At 54.7% G+C, this 17,149-nt stretch overlaps 2 protein-coding genes across 2 annotated transcripts in view; both read left to right on the forward strand.

Annotated features, from left to right (window-relative positions):
- MAGEL2 (MAGE family member L2) overlaps positions 1-17,149 on the forward strand; it is a 548,609-nt gene that overhangs the window by 500,518 nt on the left and 30,942 nt on the right. The window lies entirely within an intron of this gene.
- Positions 1-17,149, forward strand: part of OTUD7A (OTU deubiquitinase 7A) — a 42,565-nt gene that overhangs the window by 23,685 nt on the left and 1,731 nt on the right. Inside the window, exons 6-12 of the mRNA XM_049782668.1 lie at positions 3,549-3,650; positions 6,408-6,535; positions 6,982-7,094; positions 10,464-10,591; positions 10,796-10,945; positions 13,709-13,823; positions 13,993-14,077. Of these exons, the coding sequence (XP_049638625.1) occupies positions 3,549-3,650; positions 6,408-6,535; positions 6,982-7,094; positions 10,464-10,591; positions 10,796-10,945; positions 13,709-13,823; positions 13,993-14,077 (821 nt within the window). The remainder of the gene's footprint in view (positions 1-3,548; positions 3,651-6,407; positions 6,536-6,981; positions 7,095-10,463; positions 10,592-10,795; positions 10,946-13,708; positions 13,824-13,992; positions 14,078-17,149) is intronic.

A 17,149-nucleotide genomic window follows, 5' to 3' on the forward strand; every position in this document is an offset into this window, starting at 1 on the left:
CTCTTGGACTGAACTGGTCCCCCTCCGGCCACAGAGCTGAGCGTGGCCGTGGGCTGACAGCTGAGGTGGGCACCCTGAGTTCTCGTGCCAGGGACCACGCTGAAGAAGAAGTGAAGAGGAGGGGGAGGAGGAGGAGCCGCTTCTATGCCCCCCTCCTGGGTGAAATGTGCCAGCTAACTGAAAACTCCCTGCTGCTACTGAAGAAGAGAAAATTCCAGACTCTTAAACGCCGCAGTTAGATTCCCCCCAAAGACTGTTTAACTCAGCTCCTCCGGGTTTCCAGGCCTGCAATGAAGATAAATGAGGGTGTTTGCCTAGCTTCATCTCCCACAGCTGCTGGGAGGCCCCGCTGCAGGCCTGAAGAATCTCTTCTTGGGATTTCCCCATCTGTGGAGCACTGAGGATGGAACAGCAATCTCTCTCTGGCCCCAGGGACCACCAGCAGGAGAGGTGTGTGTGGGTGTGTGGGGGTGTTCCCCTTTCTCCATTTCTTCACCCTCAATGGCAGTCCGTGTCTTACCCTGGTGCTTCTTGCAGTCCTGACTGTGCCTCCTGAAACCAAATATCAAACAAAACATCTCCTCTAAAACCAAATATCAAACACAATCTTCCCCGAGAGAAACAGTGCTTGAAGGGAAAGAACTCACTCTGCCTCGGTCCTGGGTCCGAGTGGTGAGGTGGGAAAGGCAGAGGTGTTTGGGCCAGAGCAAAGCCAATTTATTGAAGGAGACTGTTAGATAGGACAGAAGGACATTGCAGAGGGAGGGAGAGAGAGATGGGGAGGGGAGAAGGAGGGGAAGAGGAAAAGACAGAGAGAAGGGGAGGGGAGGCCCTCAGGACAGTCTTGAGGGCTGCATGTCTCTTCCTGTGTCTCTGGACTCCTTACATCGAACTTTTTGCTTTCTAGAAATCTGTTTACTCTGGAAGCAGGTGGGCAGGAGCTGTGTGGCACCAAGTCCTGGGAAGGGAGGGCTTGGCTGTTAAAATGACCTGAATAAGGGCCCAAGCCATAGGACAATGGGGAGGGCATTGGCCATGCATGTGGTCAGGTTCTATCCCCAGCATCCTGTATGGTCCCCCATGCACCGTCAGGAATAATTCCTGAATGCAGAGCCAGGAGTACCCTCCTGAACACTGCCTGGTGTGGTCCCAAACCCATCAAAAATGAATAAAATGGGCCAGAGCAGTGGCGCTAGAGGTAAGGCATTTGCCTTACCTGCTCTAGCCTAGGACAGACCTCAGTTCAATCCCCCGGCGGTGTCCCATATGGTCCCCACAAGCCGGGAGCGATTTCTGTGCGCATAGCCAGGAGTGACCCCTGAGCGTCAATGGATGTGGCCCCAAAACAAACAAAACAAAAGAATAAAATGTCCTGAACCAAGATGCAAAAAAGTCAACTCCAAGGGGACCAGAAGGAAAGCGTGGTGTCAAGGGTATTTGCCTTGCACTCAGCCAACCTGGTTTGATCTAGGCTTACTAGATCAAGTGCCCAAGGCTTACTCCTGGCTCTCTGCTCAGAGACACTCCTGGCGAGGCTAAGGGACCTTATGGGATGTCCGGGTCAAGCCGCATCAGCTGTGTGCACGCCAAGCGCCCTCCCAACTGTGCTGTCGCTCCGACCCTATCGGTTAACTTTTTATTTAGTTTTGTTTTTGGTTTTCGGTCACACCTGGGGTTATTCCTGCGTCTGCGCTCAGAAATCGCTTCTGGCAGGCTTTGGGGGACCATATGGGATGCTGGGGATCAAACCTAAGTTGGGACCTGAGTCCAGCTACTCGCTGCCCCCGTCACTTTGCTGTCCCGCTCTGTCAGGGCTCATGGCCACTCTTGACTCTCCAACTGTGCAACCTGAGGGATTTTCCCCCACTCTGTGGGTCCCCGATTTTGACCTCTTCCTAGATCGGCATTTATTTAAAAGCCCATGGCCATGCGAGGTGAGTCCTCAGGCCTCTCTCAGCCCTAGGGAAGAGATGGCCCTTCCCAATTCTCAGTCCCAATTCTGGGCCCAACAGGCCTTCCCTCCTTGTTCAGCCCTCAGGAGTCGTCTGGTCCCTGCCGAGGTTGACCTGCTTCTGTACTGGCACCTTCCCCTGCTCCGGCTTCTCTGCCGAATTTGGTGGCCGCCCTCTCCAGGGGGGTCTGGTGGGAGGGAGAGCCCGGGGGTGTGAACAGTGGAACCCGCGTCTCACTCAAAGCACCCCCACAGTCACGATCCAGAAAGCTGGTTGGGGGCCGGAGAGATAGCACAGCGGTAGGGCATTTGCCTCGCATGCAGCTAACCTAGGTCAGACCTTGGTTCGGTTCCCAACCTCCCATAGGGTCCCCCAAGCCTGCCAGGAGCGATTTCTGAGCACAGAGCCAGGAGCAACCCCTGAGCGTCACCGGGTGTGGCCCCCGAAATAAAAAAAAAATTAAAAAAAACAAAAATGCACCCAGTTTCCACAAAAGACAGCAGCATCGTTCCTCCCTCCGTTCCTCCCGTGCTCTGCCAAAGCCTCACTCACTCTCTGAGCTGCCAAAGTGCTCCGGGCACCTTTTGGATGTCCCTAGCTCAGCTGAGACTTGGAACCCTCCAGTGCAAAGCCGTTTGCTGGGGGCTCTTGTGCCTCCTTTATTCGAATCAAGTCTTGGGCCCTCTGCCTTTGGTTTGGAGGTCAAGCCCAGCAGTGCTCAGGGCTGACTCCTGGCTCTGTGTCCAGGGGTCCCTTCTGGGGGGGTTCTGGGGACCCTGGAGGATACTGGGGATCAAACCTGCATCGGCTGTGTGCAAAGTCAGTGCCCTCTCCCCACTGTGCTTTCTCTCTGGCCCCAGAATTCATGTTGTATGGGATTTTGTTGTGGTTGTTATTATTGTTGTTTTTGTTGTTGTGGAAGTCACATTGATTTATTGCCCGATGTAGGATTCAGGTAGACTTAATTATTAACCCATGTGTAAGCTTTAAAAAAAAAAACTTTATTATTGATTGGTTGATTGATTAATTCGTTTCTGGGGCCACACCTGGTGGCACTCAGGGACCACTCCTGGCTCTACGCTCAGAAATCACCCCTGGCAGGCTGGGGGACCATGTGGGATGCCAGGAATCGAACCGGGCCCCTTCTGGGTTGACCGCATGCAAGGCAAATGCCCTACCGCTGTGCTATTGCTCCGGCCCCAAGCTCAACCCTCTTAAATTGGGGGTTAACACCCCATAAAGGTTGTGTAGGACATTAGGGTCACACCCAGCTGTACCTAGGGCACCTGATCATCCCCAGGAGTGATTCCTGAGTGCAGAGCCAAGAGCAAGCCCTGTGTATCACCTGGAGGAAGGATGGGAGGGATGGAGGGAGGAAGGAATGGAAAGAAGGGAGGAAGGAATGGGAGGGAAGGAAAATGGAAAGAAGAAAGGAAGATAGAAGGAAAGAAGGGTAGAAGAGGGAGGGAGGGAGGGAGGGAAAGTAGGATGGAAGAGAGCAAGGAAAGGAGAAGAAAAAAACAGAGACCCCTGAGAAAGCCTCCCTCAGGTGAAGCCCGAGCGGCAGGAGTCCCTCACCTCCCTCTGCCTCCACAGGGCGCCTGAACTGGTGGTCGACTGCCTGCACCAGCTGTAAGCGGCTCCTCCCTCTGGCCACCACGGGTGACGGGAACTGCCTCTTGCATGCCGCCTCACTGGGTAAGACCCTCGTGTGTGTGGTGGGGGCAGGGACATCCAGGGAAGGACCCCCCTCTTCTAATCCAGCAGAAGGATTGGGGGGGGGGGTGCCACAGCACACCCAGTGAAAAGCTCGGTTGTTCTGGAAGGAGGCCCGAACCCTGAACACAAGGGCAAGGATGGTGATTGGGGGTCAGGGGCCGGGAGCAATCCTGGAGCCCTTCCTGGGGAAGATGGGCTTGGATTCACACTCCAGGCAGGGCCACAGGGAGGAAATGGCGGGCTTAGAGGGACAGGGTGGAGGATGGAGGTTTGGGGAGCTCTTCTAGGAAAGGGGCTGCTGCTTACGTGGGCTCCACCAGCAGCACATAGGTTCTGCTCCAGTTTCAGTGCTCGCATGTTTACTCCCAGCAGAGCTAGATGGGGGATCAGCTTGTGGGGAGGGCCCAGGGATGGTGCCCCACCCCAGCCACAGAGCTGTGATTTCCTGCCGGCACAGCTCCCAGACATGCCTTGCTGGACAGTCAGATGGTCGGTGGCCTGCAGTGCTCAGGAGTCTCACCCCGATCTCCGGGGACCCCTCGGGTAGAGCCATGTGTGCCCTGGAGCCACTTGGCTCCACCCTCATCTAGCCAAGAGTGAAAGGTTAGTAGGGGTGTAGAACAGGACGGGACAGAGGGCACTGGCCTTGCACACGGCCAAACAGGTTGGTCCCCAGCATCCCATAGGGTTCCCCGAGTACCACCAGGAGTCAGCCCTGAGCACAGAGCCAGGAGTCAGCCCTGAGCACTGCTAGGTGTGGCCAAAAAAACACTCAAAAGGGGGGGGGGTGTTTAAAGGAAATGAGCTGGTGTGTGCCCTGGAGAGCTCGGTAGGGGCAGGTACTGAAACTCCAAACTCAGATAGCCCAGATCCCTGACATGGCCCATTTCTGGACTGGGCCATGGTTTGCTCGAGCCTTCAACGTGTAGAGGTCCTGAGTTCGACTCCAGCCTCTCTTTTCTTTTGTCAATTATTTAGGAGGAGGATGTGGGTGCCCTGCAAAGCACTCCCTGGACCACCCCCCTTTCTCATCGGCTGGCCCCTTCCCCTCATTCTACTCTCTCTTGCTCTCCCCCCCAAGACAGTATTTTGTTTCCCCCCCTACCCCTGCCTGTCCTGAGTGCTGTGTGGAATTTGCCCAGATTATTTCCTTCCTCGCTGCCCTCACTGCCACTCTGAAATGGTGAAATCCGAGGAATGAAAGGGATTCACGTAGATCAACGTATGAATGGATAAGGGAGTGAATTAGTCGGACAGATGAGTAGGTGGTGGGTGGGAAGATGGAGGAGTGAAGGAATGCGTGGACGAGCGGGTGGGGGAGTGGGTGGATGAGCAAGTGAATGGATAAGTGAAGGAGCAACTGGCTGGATGGGTGGGTGAGCGACTGTGTGGAAATTAGATTAATAATTGAATGGGTGGATGGATGAACAGTGAATGGATGGATAGGAGGATGAATGAGTGAGTGAGTGGATGGATATATGGGCGATTGGGTAAGTAGATGAACAAGTACATGAACAAATGATTGAATGAATTAATGAATGGATGAACAAATGGGTGGATGGATGGAGGGGTGAGTGAACAAATGAGTGCATAGATAGATGAATGAATAAATGAGCAAATAGCCAGATGGATGGGTGAGTGGATGAGTAGATGAACAAGTAAATAAATGGAGGATTGAATTAAGTGAATGAATGGGTGAACTGGTGGATAGATTTGTGAATGAGTAGAGAATGAATAAATGAGAAAGTGGGTAGATGAGTGGATGAACAAGTAAATTAATTACTGAATGAGTAGATGGATGAATGTGTGAATGGACAAATGAATGAGTAAATGGATGGATGGATGGATGGATGGATGGATGGATGGATGGATGGATGGATGGATGGATGGATGGATGGATGGATGGGTGGGTGGGTGGGTGGGTGGGTAGATGGATGGGTGGATGGGTGGATGAGTGGACAAGTGAATGAATGGATGATTAATGGGTGGATGGACAAGTGAGTGAATGGATGAATTGATGAGTGGATGTACAGATGGATGGATGGATGGATGGATGGATGGATGGATGGATGGATGGATGGATGGATGGATGGATGGATGGATGGGTGGGTGGGTGGGTGGGTGGGTGGGTGGGTGGGTAGATGGATGGGTGGATGGGTGGATGAGTGGACAAGTGAATGAATGGATGATTAATGGGTGGATGGACAAGTGAGTGAATGGATGAATTGATGAGTGGATGTACAGATGGATGGATGGATGGATGGATGGATGGATGGATGGATGGATGGATGGATGGATGGATGGATGGATGAGTGGTGGACAAGGAATGGACAGTGGTTGACCCAACAGACCCCCTGCCCTCCCCGGAACCCAGAAGACCACTGTTCTGTCCCCTGACGTCTGCTCAGGAGATGACGCTGTCTCGGGTGTGGCAGGCCTGGGGCTCCGCAGGATTCCTCGCCACCTGGCTTGATGCCCCAGCGTCCCCCACAGGCTCCCTCCAGCTCACACACAGCACCAGCCCTGCCAGCACTCGGTTCCTTCAAGCCCGCCTTCTCCCTCCTCCTGTGCTTCCACCCAGCTCCTCCCTGTAAGGACAGGAGTGGCCCAGGGCGTTCGAGAGCGGACAGAGGTGAACTAGCCGGCCCGAGAACCGAACTGTGTCTCTCTCTGCTGTCTCTGGGTCTCTGTGGTCAGGCCCTGCCTCACGGCTGCCCTCTGCTCCGACCCTGGCAGGCATGTGGGGCTTCCACGACAGGGACCTGGTCCTGCGCAAAGCCCTCTACAGCATGATGCGGACGGGAGCCGAGCGCGAGGCCCTGAAGCGCCGCTGGAGGTGGCAGCAGACGCAGCAGAATAAGGAGGTTGGTACCAGCGGTGCAGCCTGCAGCATGGCCAGACCTGGCATTCAGTGCCCGCACTCTGGGCCCACTCCCGGGGCACTTGGTAGGAGCTCGGACCCCGGCCCAAGGCACCCAACATTTCCTGTCCCTGTTTGAAAAGTCTCACCTCCCAGGGATCCATGGTGGCCCCCGGTCAGGGGTCCATGGTGCCCCTAAGCTCCATCTAGGGCCAGTCTACCATCCCCTGCATAGCACCTCCTTGTTCTCCTGGTTGCCCAGAGCTGCAGCTGCCCCCCACTGGACTCATGCATCATTGTTCTGGAACTTTCTGCCCCTGACCCAGGAGACCCCTGCAGTTGGATCTTGGCACTTGGCTGCACCTGTCTATGACCCAATGTGTGGTGTAGGGGGGTGCGGGGCTGGTGGGGACCCCAAGGGTACCCTGACACCACGTCCCTCTGCGCCAGTCAGGACTGGTGTATACGGAAGAGGAGTGGGAGCGGGAATGGTCGGAGCTGCTCAAGCTGGCATCCAGCGAGCCCCGCACACACTTCAGCAAGAACGGTGGCTCGGGTGGCGGGTAAGTGCCCCCTAGACACCCCCACGACCCATGTCCTGGGACCAGGAAAGCAAGCACATCCCCCCAAACTGGAGGGAAACCCCCAGAATCCCACCTCTGGAGGGTGAATTCTAAGGGACTGGAGGGGAGCCAGACCTTGTCTGGTGCTGGACCAGTTTCAGGCAGGCACTTTGCAGGCAGGAGCGTGGGGCTCCCCTGTGCTGTGCCCCTTCTTTCGTATACCCCGGCATGGCTGTCTTGGGGGTAGATTTCCACACTCAATTCAGAAGTTTGGGGTTTTGTTTGGCTTTGAATTCTTTTGGGTTTCTGGAGGTTTGGTGGTGTTTTTTTGGCTTGGTTGTTTGTGTTTTGTTGTTGTTGTTGTTGTGATTTTGGGTCACACCTGACAGTGCTCAGGGTACCCTATAGGATGCCAGGGATCGAACCTGGCAGCCGTGTCAGCTGCAAGCAAGACACTGTCCTATCTGTCCCCACTCTATGATCCCCCTGCAGCCAGGATTTTCCAGCTGTGCCGCTTCTCAGTTTGGGGAACCAAATGGGGAAAGGGGGCTTCAAACCGGGGGCTCTCAGGTGGCTTTGGGGGTCCCCAGAGGGAACTTGGCTGCCTTGCAGGCACAAGGTCCTGAGTCGAATCCCCACAGCCCCCACCCCACACACACACACCTTGGACATCCTAAGGTGTCCCTGAAACCATCAGGTGGAGCAGGATCTCCTCACTGGTCATTGAAATGTCCAACCAGGCTGACAAGAGCCCCTGAGAGCCCCCTGAGTACTGTTTGGGGGGACACCCCCCAAAATGGAAAAGGGCAGGAGAGAGCACGGCAGAGAGGGCATTGGCCTGACACGTGGTTGACCCCAGTTCAATCCCTGGCACCCCCTAAGTTCCCTCGAGTACCACCAGGAATGAACCTGAGCACAGAGCCAGGAGTCCTCCCTGAGCACTGCTAAGCGTGGCCCCAAACAACATCAAACATCCTTGTGTGGATGGTAAAAAGGGGCTACAGACCAGCCTTGGACTTGGGTCTGGAATTTTCAGGCTGCTTTTCAGGCCTTTTTGGAAGCTAGGGAGGAAACTGTCGCCCTCATGCCACCACCCCAGGGAATGTCTCCAGCGAACCCGGAAGCAGGAATGGGTGGCTGAGGGTTGGGCTCTCAAGGATCGCCGCCCCAAAGCCTGAGGAGCCCCCTAGCCAGGCCCGCAGAGCTCAGACTCTGGGTCCCACCCAAACCCTGCAGAGGTGCCCATAACTCTCTCTCTCAGGTTGGAGGTCTGACTATGGGTCACTGCCAAAGTCCATCCGGTCCAAGACATTTGGGGACAGGATTGATCCAGGATTGTCCTGAGCCTCCTCACACAAGCTGTGTGTGTGAAGCATCCCTGGTATTGGCCTTGGGGAACAGGGGATCGAAATAAGGGATCTTTCCAGAAGGTTCCTAGCCCTGCTGGCTAGGGCTCAGAGCAGCACCCCAGGAACCCAGACTCCCGGCCATGGCTCATCTGTAGTTCTCACTTCTTCCTCTTCCTGCCACTCTGAGTTGTTGAGATTGGGGGGTGTTAAGGGAAAGAAGGCAGGAGACACCCTCCCCAGGTAGGGCCTCCTGACTGGACCTTCCACCCCAACGCACACAGCCAGCCCACACAAATTCAGGTTGAGAGCAGGATTGTGTGCCCAGCATGATCTCAGAAGATGTTTAGTCTGCAGCCCTGGGTGCTTGAGGGATGTCCACTTGCAATGGGGCAGGTGTCGGGGTGCAGCCCCAGCAAGTACCACAAGGGCGAAGTGTGCCCTCTGGTGACAGTGTGTAAGCACGACAGCTTGGAATTGCGCCCCCTGGTGGACACATGTGAGCATCACAGTTGGGAATTGCGCCCTCTGGTGGACACATGTGAGGTTTTTGTTTGTTTGTTTGTTTGTTTGTTTGTTTTTTGGGGGGGTTGTTTTTGGGTCACACCCCGCAGCGCTCAGGGGTTCCTCCTGGCTCTGCACTCAGAAATCGCTCCTGGCAGGCTCGGGGGACCCTATGGGACGCCGGGAATTGAACCACCGATTTTCTTTTTTTTTTTTTTTTTTTTTTTTTGGGCCACACCCGGTAACGCTCAGGGGTTACTCCTGGCTATGCGCTCAGAAGTTGCTCCTGGCTTGGGGGACCATATGGGACACCGGGGGATCGAACCATGGTCCGTCCTAGGCTAGTGCAGGCAAGGCAGGCACCTTACCTCTAGCGCCACCGCCCGGCCCCGAACCACCGATTTTCTGCATGCAAGGCAAACGCCCACCTCCATGCTATCTCTCTGGCCCATGAGCCCTATTTTTGTGACTGCCCAGACTCAGAAAATGCCAACCCCAGCCAGCACCACACCAGGTGTATGGTCCCAGATCACTACAGCCGTGGACGTGGGAGAAGGAACGGGTCAGCTCTGGCATGTTCATGGTGGGGAACGGGCAAAAACAGTCTTCCCCTTCTCTCCTCTCCTCATGACCCAGTCTTCGAATCTGCAACTGGTTGAGGGGGACAGGCAGATACCCTGTGGCCACTGGGGTTTCTTCCACTGGGCAGCCCAGGAACTCTGATTCTTGGAAGCAGACTGGCCAGACAGACTGGCCAGGATGGGCCTGCTTAGAAGCCACTTCTCAGTGGACAGCCAGCTCCAGTAGTGACTTTCCCTGCCCCAGGGCCCCTGCAGACACACTGATCAACAGGAAGTGGGCCTGGCTGCAGCAGCAAAGGGGATGCCCTCAGGAAGGAGGGCCCTCCCCCACCCTTTGTCTGGAAATTCTTCCCAGAAAGCAGAGCCTAAGAGGTCCCCGCACACACACCCAGACCTGCACGTGTTGGCCAAGTCAGTGGGGGTGATGGGAGGGCCCAGGCCTTTGACACAGGCCCTGTGTCTGCAAGTAGCCAGTGGCAGCTGTGTGGGCATCAGAATAATTGCGGGCAGGTTCAGTGCCCTGGTCCCTGCATGGCTCTGCACAGCGCTGGGACTGGCACGGGAGGAAACTTTCTCCCAGCTGCCAAGAAAAATCACCAAATACTGGAATGAAACAGCTACAAGGTTGGCGTGTCTCCTGTGCAGGGATCCGGAACCAGGGCCAGAAACAGCCTGGGTCACTGGTTCCGGGTGGTTTCGAGCAACCATGTCTGGTGTGTCCATTGTGCTGGCCCCATCCTAATGGACCAAAGTGAGAGAGACCCCACAGCTCAGGTGTAGAAGTAGATTCTCCACACCTGGGCCCCAATAGCAGCACAGGTCCTGGGGAGGGAGGCAGTGGCCTGAGACAGGACCCATCCAGTGTCCTGTCCCCACAGCACTCAATCTCTCTCTGTCTCTCTCTCTTTCACCCCCTCTCTGTCCCTCCTTCCCCACAGCTTGGAAAATGCAGAAGATCCGGTGTATGAAAGCCTGGAGGAGTTCCACGTGTTTGTGCTAGCTCATATCCTCCGTCGGCCCATCGTGGTGGTGGCTGACACAATGCTTCGAGACTCGGGCGGGGAAGGTGAGCTGCGGCCCAGAGGGATGGACGGATGGATAGATGGACGGAATGTGGGGAAAGGTTCAGTGCTCTGGGCTTGGCCAGGGAGAGTCGGGAGGAGACAGGCGGGGTGTCCCCTTCACACAGACACACACAGAACTCAGAGTCCGGTGGACTAGGGGCAGATGAAGTCTTCTGTACCCTTCTTCATGCCCCTTGTACCCACAGCATTCGCACCCATCCCGTTTGGGGGCATATACCTGCCCTTGGAGGTGCCCCCCAACAGATGCCACTGCTCGCCCCTGGTTCTCGCCTATGACCAAGCCCATTTCTCAGCCCTGGTGTCCATGGAGCAGAGGGACCAGCAGCGAGAGCAAGGTGGGTGCCAAGGTGTGGGGCCCAGAGGGGCCGGGAGCTGGTGCCCAGAGCCTGCATGCTCAGAGGTGCCTTTAAGGGGCGCCTTAATCCAAGAGGGGCCGGAGCCAGAGCACAGAGGAGAGGGCATTTGTCTTGCACCCACGACCTGGGTTTGAGCCCCAGCAGGCACCGCACAGAGTCTGCCTGAGCTCTGCCAGGTGAGATTCCTGAGCCAAGAGCCAGGATTGCCTAAATACTTCATTGCCACTGGGTGTGGCCCAAAAGCAAACGCAAAAATGCATATTCCAAGGAGAGAATGGCCTTGTATAGGACTGCTCAAGTTCGATCCTGGCACCCCATAGGGTCCCTGAGGACCACAAGGGTGACCCCTGAGCACAGAACCAGGAGTGAGCATGAGTGTGAAATCACCCCACGACTGTATCTCCAACCCCAAGTGGAAGAGTCTGAATCAGGTCACACATGAAATACAGATCACACTGAGGATGAAACACGTGGAGTCTGGCAGATACCTGATATCTCCACCCACCTGCCTTCCAGAACTGTTTTTTATTGAGTTCAGAGACCACCCTTAGGTGGGGCAGAAAGGACAGAGTAAGGGCAGATAGCCCAGGCTCTCCTGAGCCAGTCCTGCCCAGGTTTCCAAGAAAGACAATCTCTATTTTGGGGTAAATCCAAGATGTAGACAAACATACAAAGGAAGCAGGGATGGTCTTTGTTTTGGGTAAAATAAGGTGTAACCTAACACATAAGGAGCACTGCTGGTGTGGCCCCCCCCCCAAAAAAAAGGGTCAATGGCAGCCAGTAGGGCCAGAGCATGGGTTGAGGCCCCCACACTCCCACCGAGCGGCCCCCAACCACGCAGGGACTCAGTCACATTTTCAGACGTGATAGCCTGAGTTGGACCTGGTGCCGCCCACATGGACAAGCGGGATTCCCAGAACCCCAGTGGGGTTCGCCCCACACACACCACTGTGCAAACCCTGGTGGATACCAGGGCCACATGTGCAGGACCCCCCTTACACACACACACACACACACACACACACACACACACACACACACACACACACACACACACACACACACACCTACAAAGAGAGGAAGGAAATGAGACTTTTAAGTGAAAAGAAAAGAATGGAACCATCGATCTCCGGCATCCCTTATGGTCGCCCTGAGCACTGCCCAAGCCAGCACAGAGTAACCCAAAAGCAAAACACCAAACCAAACCAAAAATACTTGCTCTTCTCCATCTTGCCAGCAGAGGGAGCCGCCCTCCCTTGATTCTGAATCTTAAGCTAAAAAAACCGTTTCTGAGCCTTTTCCCACTCTTGAGCCCTTCCTGGCCTCGTTCCCTTCCTGCGATCCTCTTAGTCTCTGGCCATGACCCCCAGATCACTCGGGCTTGTGTCCCCACATTTTGAGATGCCGGGGCGGGGTTCCTGTAGAGAAAAGACACCCAGCCCTAGACCCACCCTCTGCTGGGGGGGGGGGCTGCGCTCCCCCCTCAGCTCAGCTGCTAAGGGCCAGGATTTGGGGGTGCCTCCCATCACAGCCAAGGATCCAGCCTGTGCTGGGGGGGGGGGGGGGAACCAGCCCTGTGAACCCAATATATTTAGGAGGCTGGGGAAGCTTTCATCCACCTTTTTGGTTTTGTTGGGGACCACACCCTGTAGCTCTGTGGGGGGGGGGGGGCGGCTCCTGACTGTGCTCAGGGGTCACTCTTGGTGGGTCCAGGGGACCATATGGGGTGCATACTCCAGTATGCTTGGAGCAAGGCCAGTCCTTCCTTGCCTAAGTCAGCTTTTTAGGAACTAGCAATGAGTTGGAGGTTTGGGTTTCATTGGCAAAATCTTTTTTTTTTTTTTTTTTTTTTGGTTTTTGGGCCACACCCGGCGGTGCTCAGGGGTCACTCCCGGCTGTCTGCTCAGAAATAGCTCCTGGCAGGCACGGGGGACCCTATGGGACCCCGGGATTCGAACCAACCACCTTTGGTCCTGGATGGGCTACTTGCAAGGCAAACGCCACTGTGCTATCTCTCCGGGCCCGTCATTGGCAAAATCTTATTCTCGTCTTTTTGGGTCTTTGGGTTTTTTGTTTTGGTTTGGTTTTTGGGTCACACCCAGCAGCGCTCAGGGGTTTCTCCTGGCTCTACGTTCAGAAATCGCTCCCGGCAGACTCAGGGGACCATATGGGATGCCGGGATTTGAACCACCGTCCTTCTGCGCCTAAGGCAAACGCCTACCTCCATGCTATCTCTCCAGCCCCCTCATTTTCGTTTTAGGGGGGCCATGGGGGTCTTTTTTGTTTGGAGGCATTATTTATATTTGGCCCGATCTGGGGGAGTACACCATCTTCTCTCGGGTCTGACTTCTAGCTTTGCGCGCAGGAATCTTTCCTGGTGGCGCTTGTAGGGGATGTCGGAGATCGAATCCAGGTCCAGCTCGTGCAAGACCAACGCCTTCCCCCACTCCAGCCCCGGCCCCTTGTTGGGTTTTGGATCGCACCCTGTTTGGTGCAGGCTTCCTCCCGGAGGTTTAAGTGGGACCCTGTCGGAGGCGGGTTGGGGCTCAAACCCGGGTCAGGCAAGGCGAGTGCCAATCTCGCTCCAGGCCGGTATCGGGGATCCAGGGAGTTTCTGCCTCCTGGGGCCACCGGGCCTGCGGGCACCTGGTCCGTCGCAGGACTGGGAGGCCAGTGCGCTCTGGGCCTTGCACGCGTGGGGGTCACCTCACCAGCCCCCCGCGTCTGGCGTCTGTCCCCCAGCCGTGATCCCTCTGACGGACTCGGAGCACAAGTTACTGCCGCTGCACTTCGCCGTGGACCCCGGCAAGGACTGGGAGTGGGGGAAGGACGACAAGGACCACTCCAGGCTGGCGCAGTAAGGGCCCCCTGCACCCCACAGGCCCTGGGGAGGTGACTCCGGGGCGCGCAGAATTGCGAGTGCGCAATTTCCCAGCGGGGCGCACAGAACTGCGCGCAGAATTGCGAGCGCGCAGGGGAGTGCACGGAAATGCTCTTTCCAAGGTCCTTTCTGGTTCCCTCGCCAGCCTCATCCTGTCCCTGGAAGCCAAGCTGAGCCTCCTGCACAGCTACATGAACGTGACTTGGATACGGATCCCCTCGGAGACGCGGGTGAGCCCCCCATGGGGTGCCAAGGAGGTCGGTGGGCCACGGGGACCCCACAGCCTGGCCTTTTGGCCATAAGCGGCTGCTCATGGCTCACGTGCCTGCCTGCGGGGCCGTGTTAGGATTCTTGTTTAGAGTTTGAGGTCTGTTTTATTTGGGTTGGTTTTAGATTTTTTTTTTCTTCCCAGAAAGGAAGGAATAAACATGCCCTAGTCCCAAAACAAACCCAAGGCAAGTTCGACCCCGTTATGAACCCCAGATCTGAACAGGAGAGGCGCAGAATTCCAGAGAAACTACGGTCTGCGCCTGTGAGGGCCTGGGAATCGGGAAGCTCGCACGCACGTCCAATGTATGCAAAAGATCCCACAACTTGGGGCCGGCGTTGGCGCGGCAATAGGACTTTTGTCTTGCCCGCGGCTGACCCAGCACGGACTCGGTTCGATCCCCCAGCGTCCCATATCGTCCCCCAGCCAGGAGCGATTTCTGAGTGCAGAGCCGGGAGGAACCCCTGGATCACTGGATGGGATCCAAAAAACCCCTCCAAAAAATGGTCCCACAACTAGCTGAGATACAGAGATGTTTGTGGACACCGGGGGACCCCAAGAGTTGCTTTTAAATGTTTACAAATATTGGGACGTAGAGCCAGAGAAAGTACAGTGAGACCATTTTTTGACTGAGGGTTCGATCCTGGAATGGGTCCTAGAATCCCCAAGCCCCACCAAGGAGTGATCCCGAGTGCAGAGCCGGGAAGATAGACAGACAGACAGACAGACAGACAGACAGACAGACAGACAGACAGACAGATAGATAGATAGAAATTTATCTTCTGTCTCACTCTCCCGCCCTCTCCATCTTTCTCTCCCTGTTTCTCTCCCTTTCCTCCTCTCCCTCCCTCTCCCTCTTCTGCTTCTCTTTCCCACTCTCTCTAATATATATTTTGTATATGTATATGTATATGTATATATATATATATTTGGGGGGTTTAGGCCACACCTGGTGACGCTCAGGGGTTATTCCTGGCTCTGCGCTCAGAAATCGCTCCTGGCTTGGAGGACCATATGGAATGCGGGGGGGCGGGGGGGATCGAGCCGAAGTCCGTCCTAGGCTAGTGCGGGCAAGACTGATGCCTTACCACTGGCACCACCGTCCCAGCCCCGATACATATATAACGTTGTTGTTGTTGTTGTTGTTATTTTGGTTTTTGGGTCACAACTGGCAGCGCTCAGGGGTTCCTCCTGGCTCTATGCTCAGGAATCGCCCCTGGCAGGCTGGGGGACCATATGGGATGCCGGGATTCCAACCACCGTCCTTCTGCATGAAAGGCAAACGCCTTACTTCCATGCTATTTCTCCGGTCCTAAATCTTTTTTTTTTCTTTTCTTTTTTGTTTTTGGGTCACACCTGGCAGCACTCAGGGGTTACTCTTGGCTCTACGCTCAGAAATCGCTCCTGGCAGGCTTGGGGTACCATATGGGATGCCGGGATTCCAACCACCGTCCTTCTGCATGAAAGGCAAACGCCTTACCTCCGTGCTCTCTCTTCGGCCCCATAATCTTTTATTTTAATATAAAAATTGTCATTTGAGGATTGGGGGCCCCTAGGAAAGTGAATCCGATCCAAGGAATCACTCCTTACGATTGTTTGGGGTTTTTTTGTTTTGGTTTGTTTTGGTTTGGATTTTGGGTCACACCCAGCAGTGCTCAGGCATCACTCCTGGCTCTACACTCAGAAATCAGAAATCGCTCTTGGCAGGCTTGGGAACCATATGGGATACTGGGATTCAAACTACCGTCCTGCATGCAAGGCAAACACCTTGCCTCCATGTTATCTCTCCAGCCCCTTTTCTTTTTATTTTTTTCATTTAAAGAAAATACATTACATAGTTGACACAATTGGTCATAATACATTTATTTCAGGAAGAACAAAGGCAAAGTTATTTTAAAAATAGAAGGGAGGGGGCAGGAGAGAAAGCATGGAGGTAAAGTGTTTGCCTTGCATGCAGAAGGTCATCAGTTTGAATCCGGCTTCCCATATGGTCCCCCGTGCCTGCCAGGAGCAATTTCTGAGCATGGAGCCAGGAAAAAACCCTGAGCACTGCCGGGTGTGACCCAAAAACCACACACACACACACACACACACACACACACACACACACACGGCAAAACAAATAAAAATAGAAGGGAAACTAAAGAGATGAACGAGAAAGGAAATAAGAAAAAGTTCAGTAGCAAGTATATTTTCGAAAATTATTGAATCACCAATGAACTCGTTAAAGCTCTAGCTGAAGGTTTAGTAAGCTCTTCTTTTTTTTTCCCCCCAAGGATAAGAGTTACAGAAATACAATAAAAATGGTGTTAGAGTGGTGATTGTTGTTGTTTGTATAGGCCCAGCAAAATATGGGGGAAATGAAAAGGAAAAGCTTTGGCCTAAATACGAGGAGACCTTACCGCTGAAGTTTTCTGGCGTTAAGACCAGCTCTGGGCTCCAGGCATACTAGGTTGTCCAACCCGACTCATTCTCTGTGGTCCCAGTAAAAATAAAATTTCCCCTTGCAGTCACTGTTAGTATCAGGTTTCTGTAGTTAAAAATCCTGGATTCTGTGCAAATCCTACATTGAAGTCAGGATGTCATTTGGGGGTTGGGGGCCCCTAGGAGAGTGAATCCAATCCCAGGAATCATTCCCTAAGACTGTTTGGGGGGTTTCTTTGATTTTTTGTTTTGGTTTGGTTTGGTTTGGATTGGTTTTGGGTTTGGTTTCTGGGCCACACCCAGTGACGCTCAGGGATTCCTCCTGGCTCTGCACTCAGAAATCGCTCCTGGCAGACTTGGGGGACCATATGGGACGCTGAGGATTGAGCCGAGGTCCGTCCCAGATCAGCCGCGTGCAAGGCAAACCCTACCTACCGATGCGCTATCGCTCCGCTCCAGCCCCATGTTGGGGGGGGGGGGTTTTCTTTGGCTTAGTCCCTGTTCAGTGCTTGGGGATGGGGGGGTCCTGCCCATGATGGAGACCCCCTTCTTCCTTCCTCCTGTGTTTTGAGCTTTCTCTGCAACCGGGAGGTAGCTAGCTAGTTCTCTG

The sequence above is a fragment of the Suncus etruscus genome, chromosome 11, assembly GCF_024139225.1.
Source record: "Suncus etruscus isolate mSunEtr1 chromosome 11, mSunEtr1.pri.cur, whole genome shotgun sequence".
NCBI lineage: Eukaryota > Metazoa > Chordata > Mammalia > Eulipotyphla > Soricidae > Suncus > Suncus etruscus.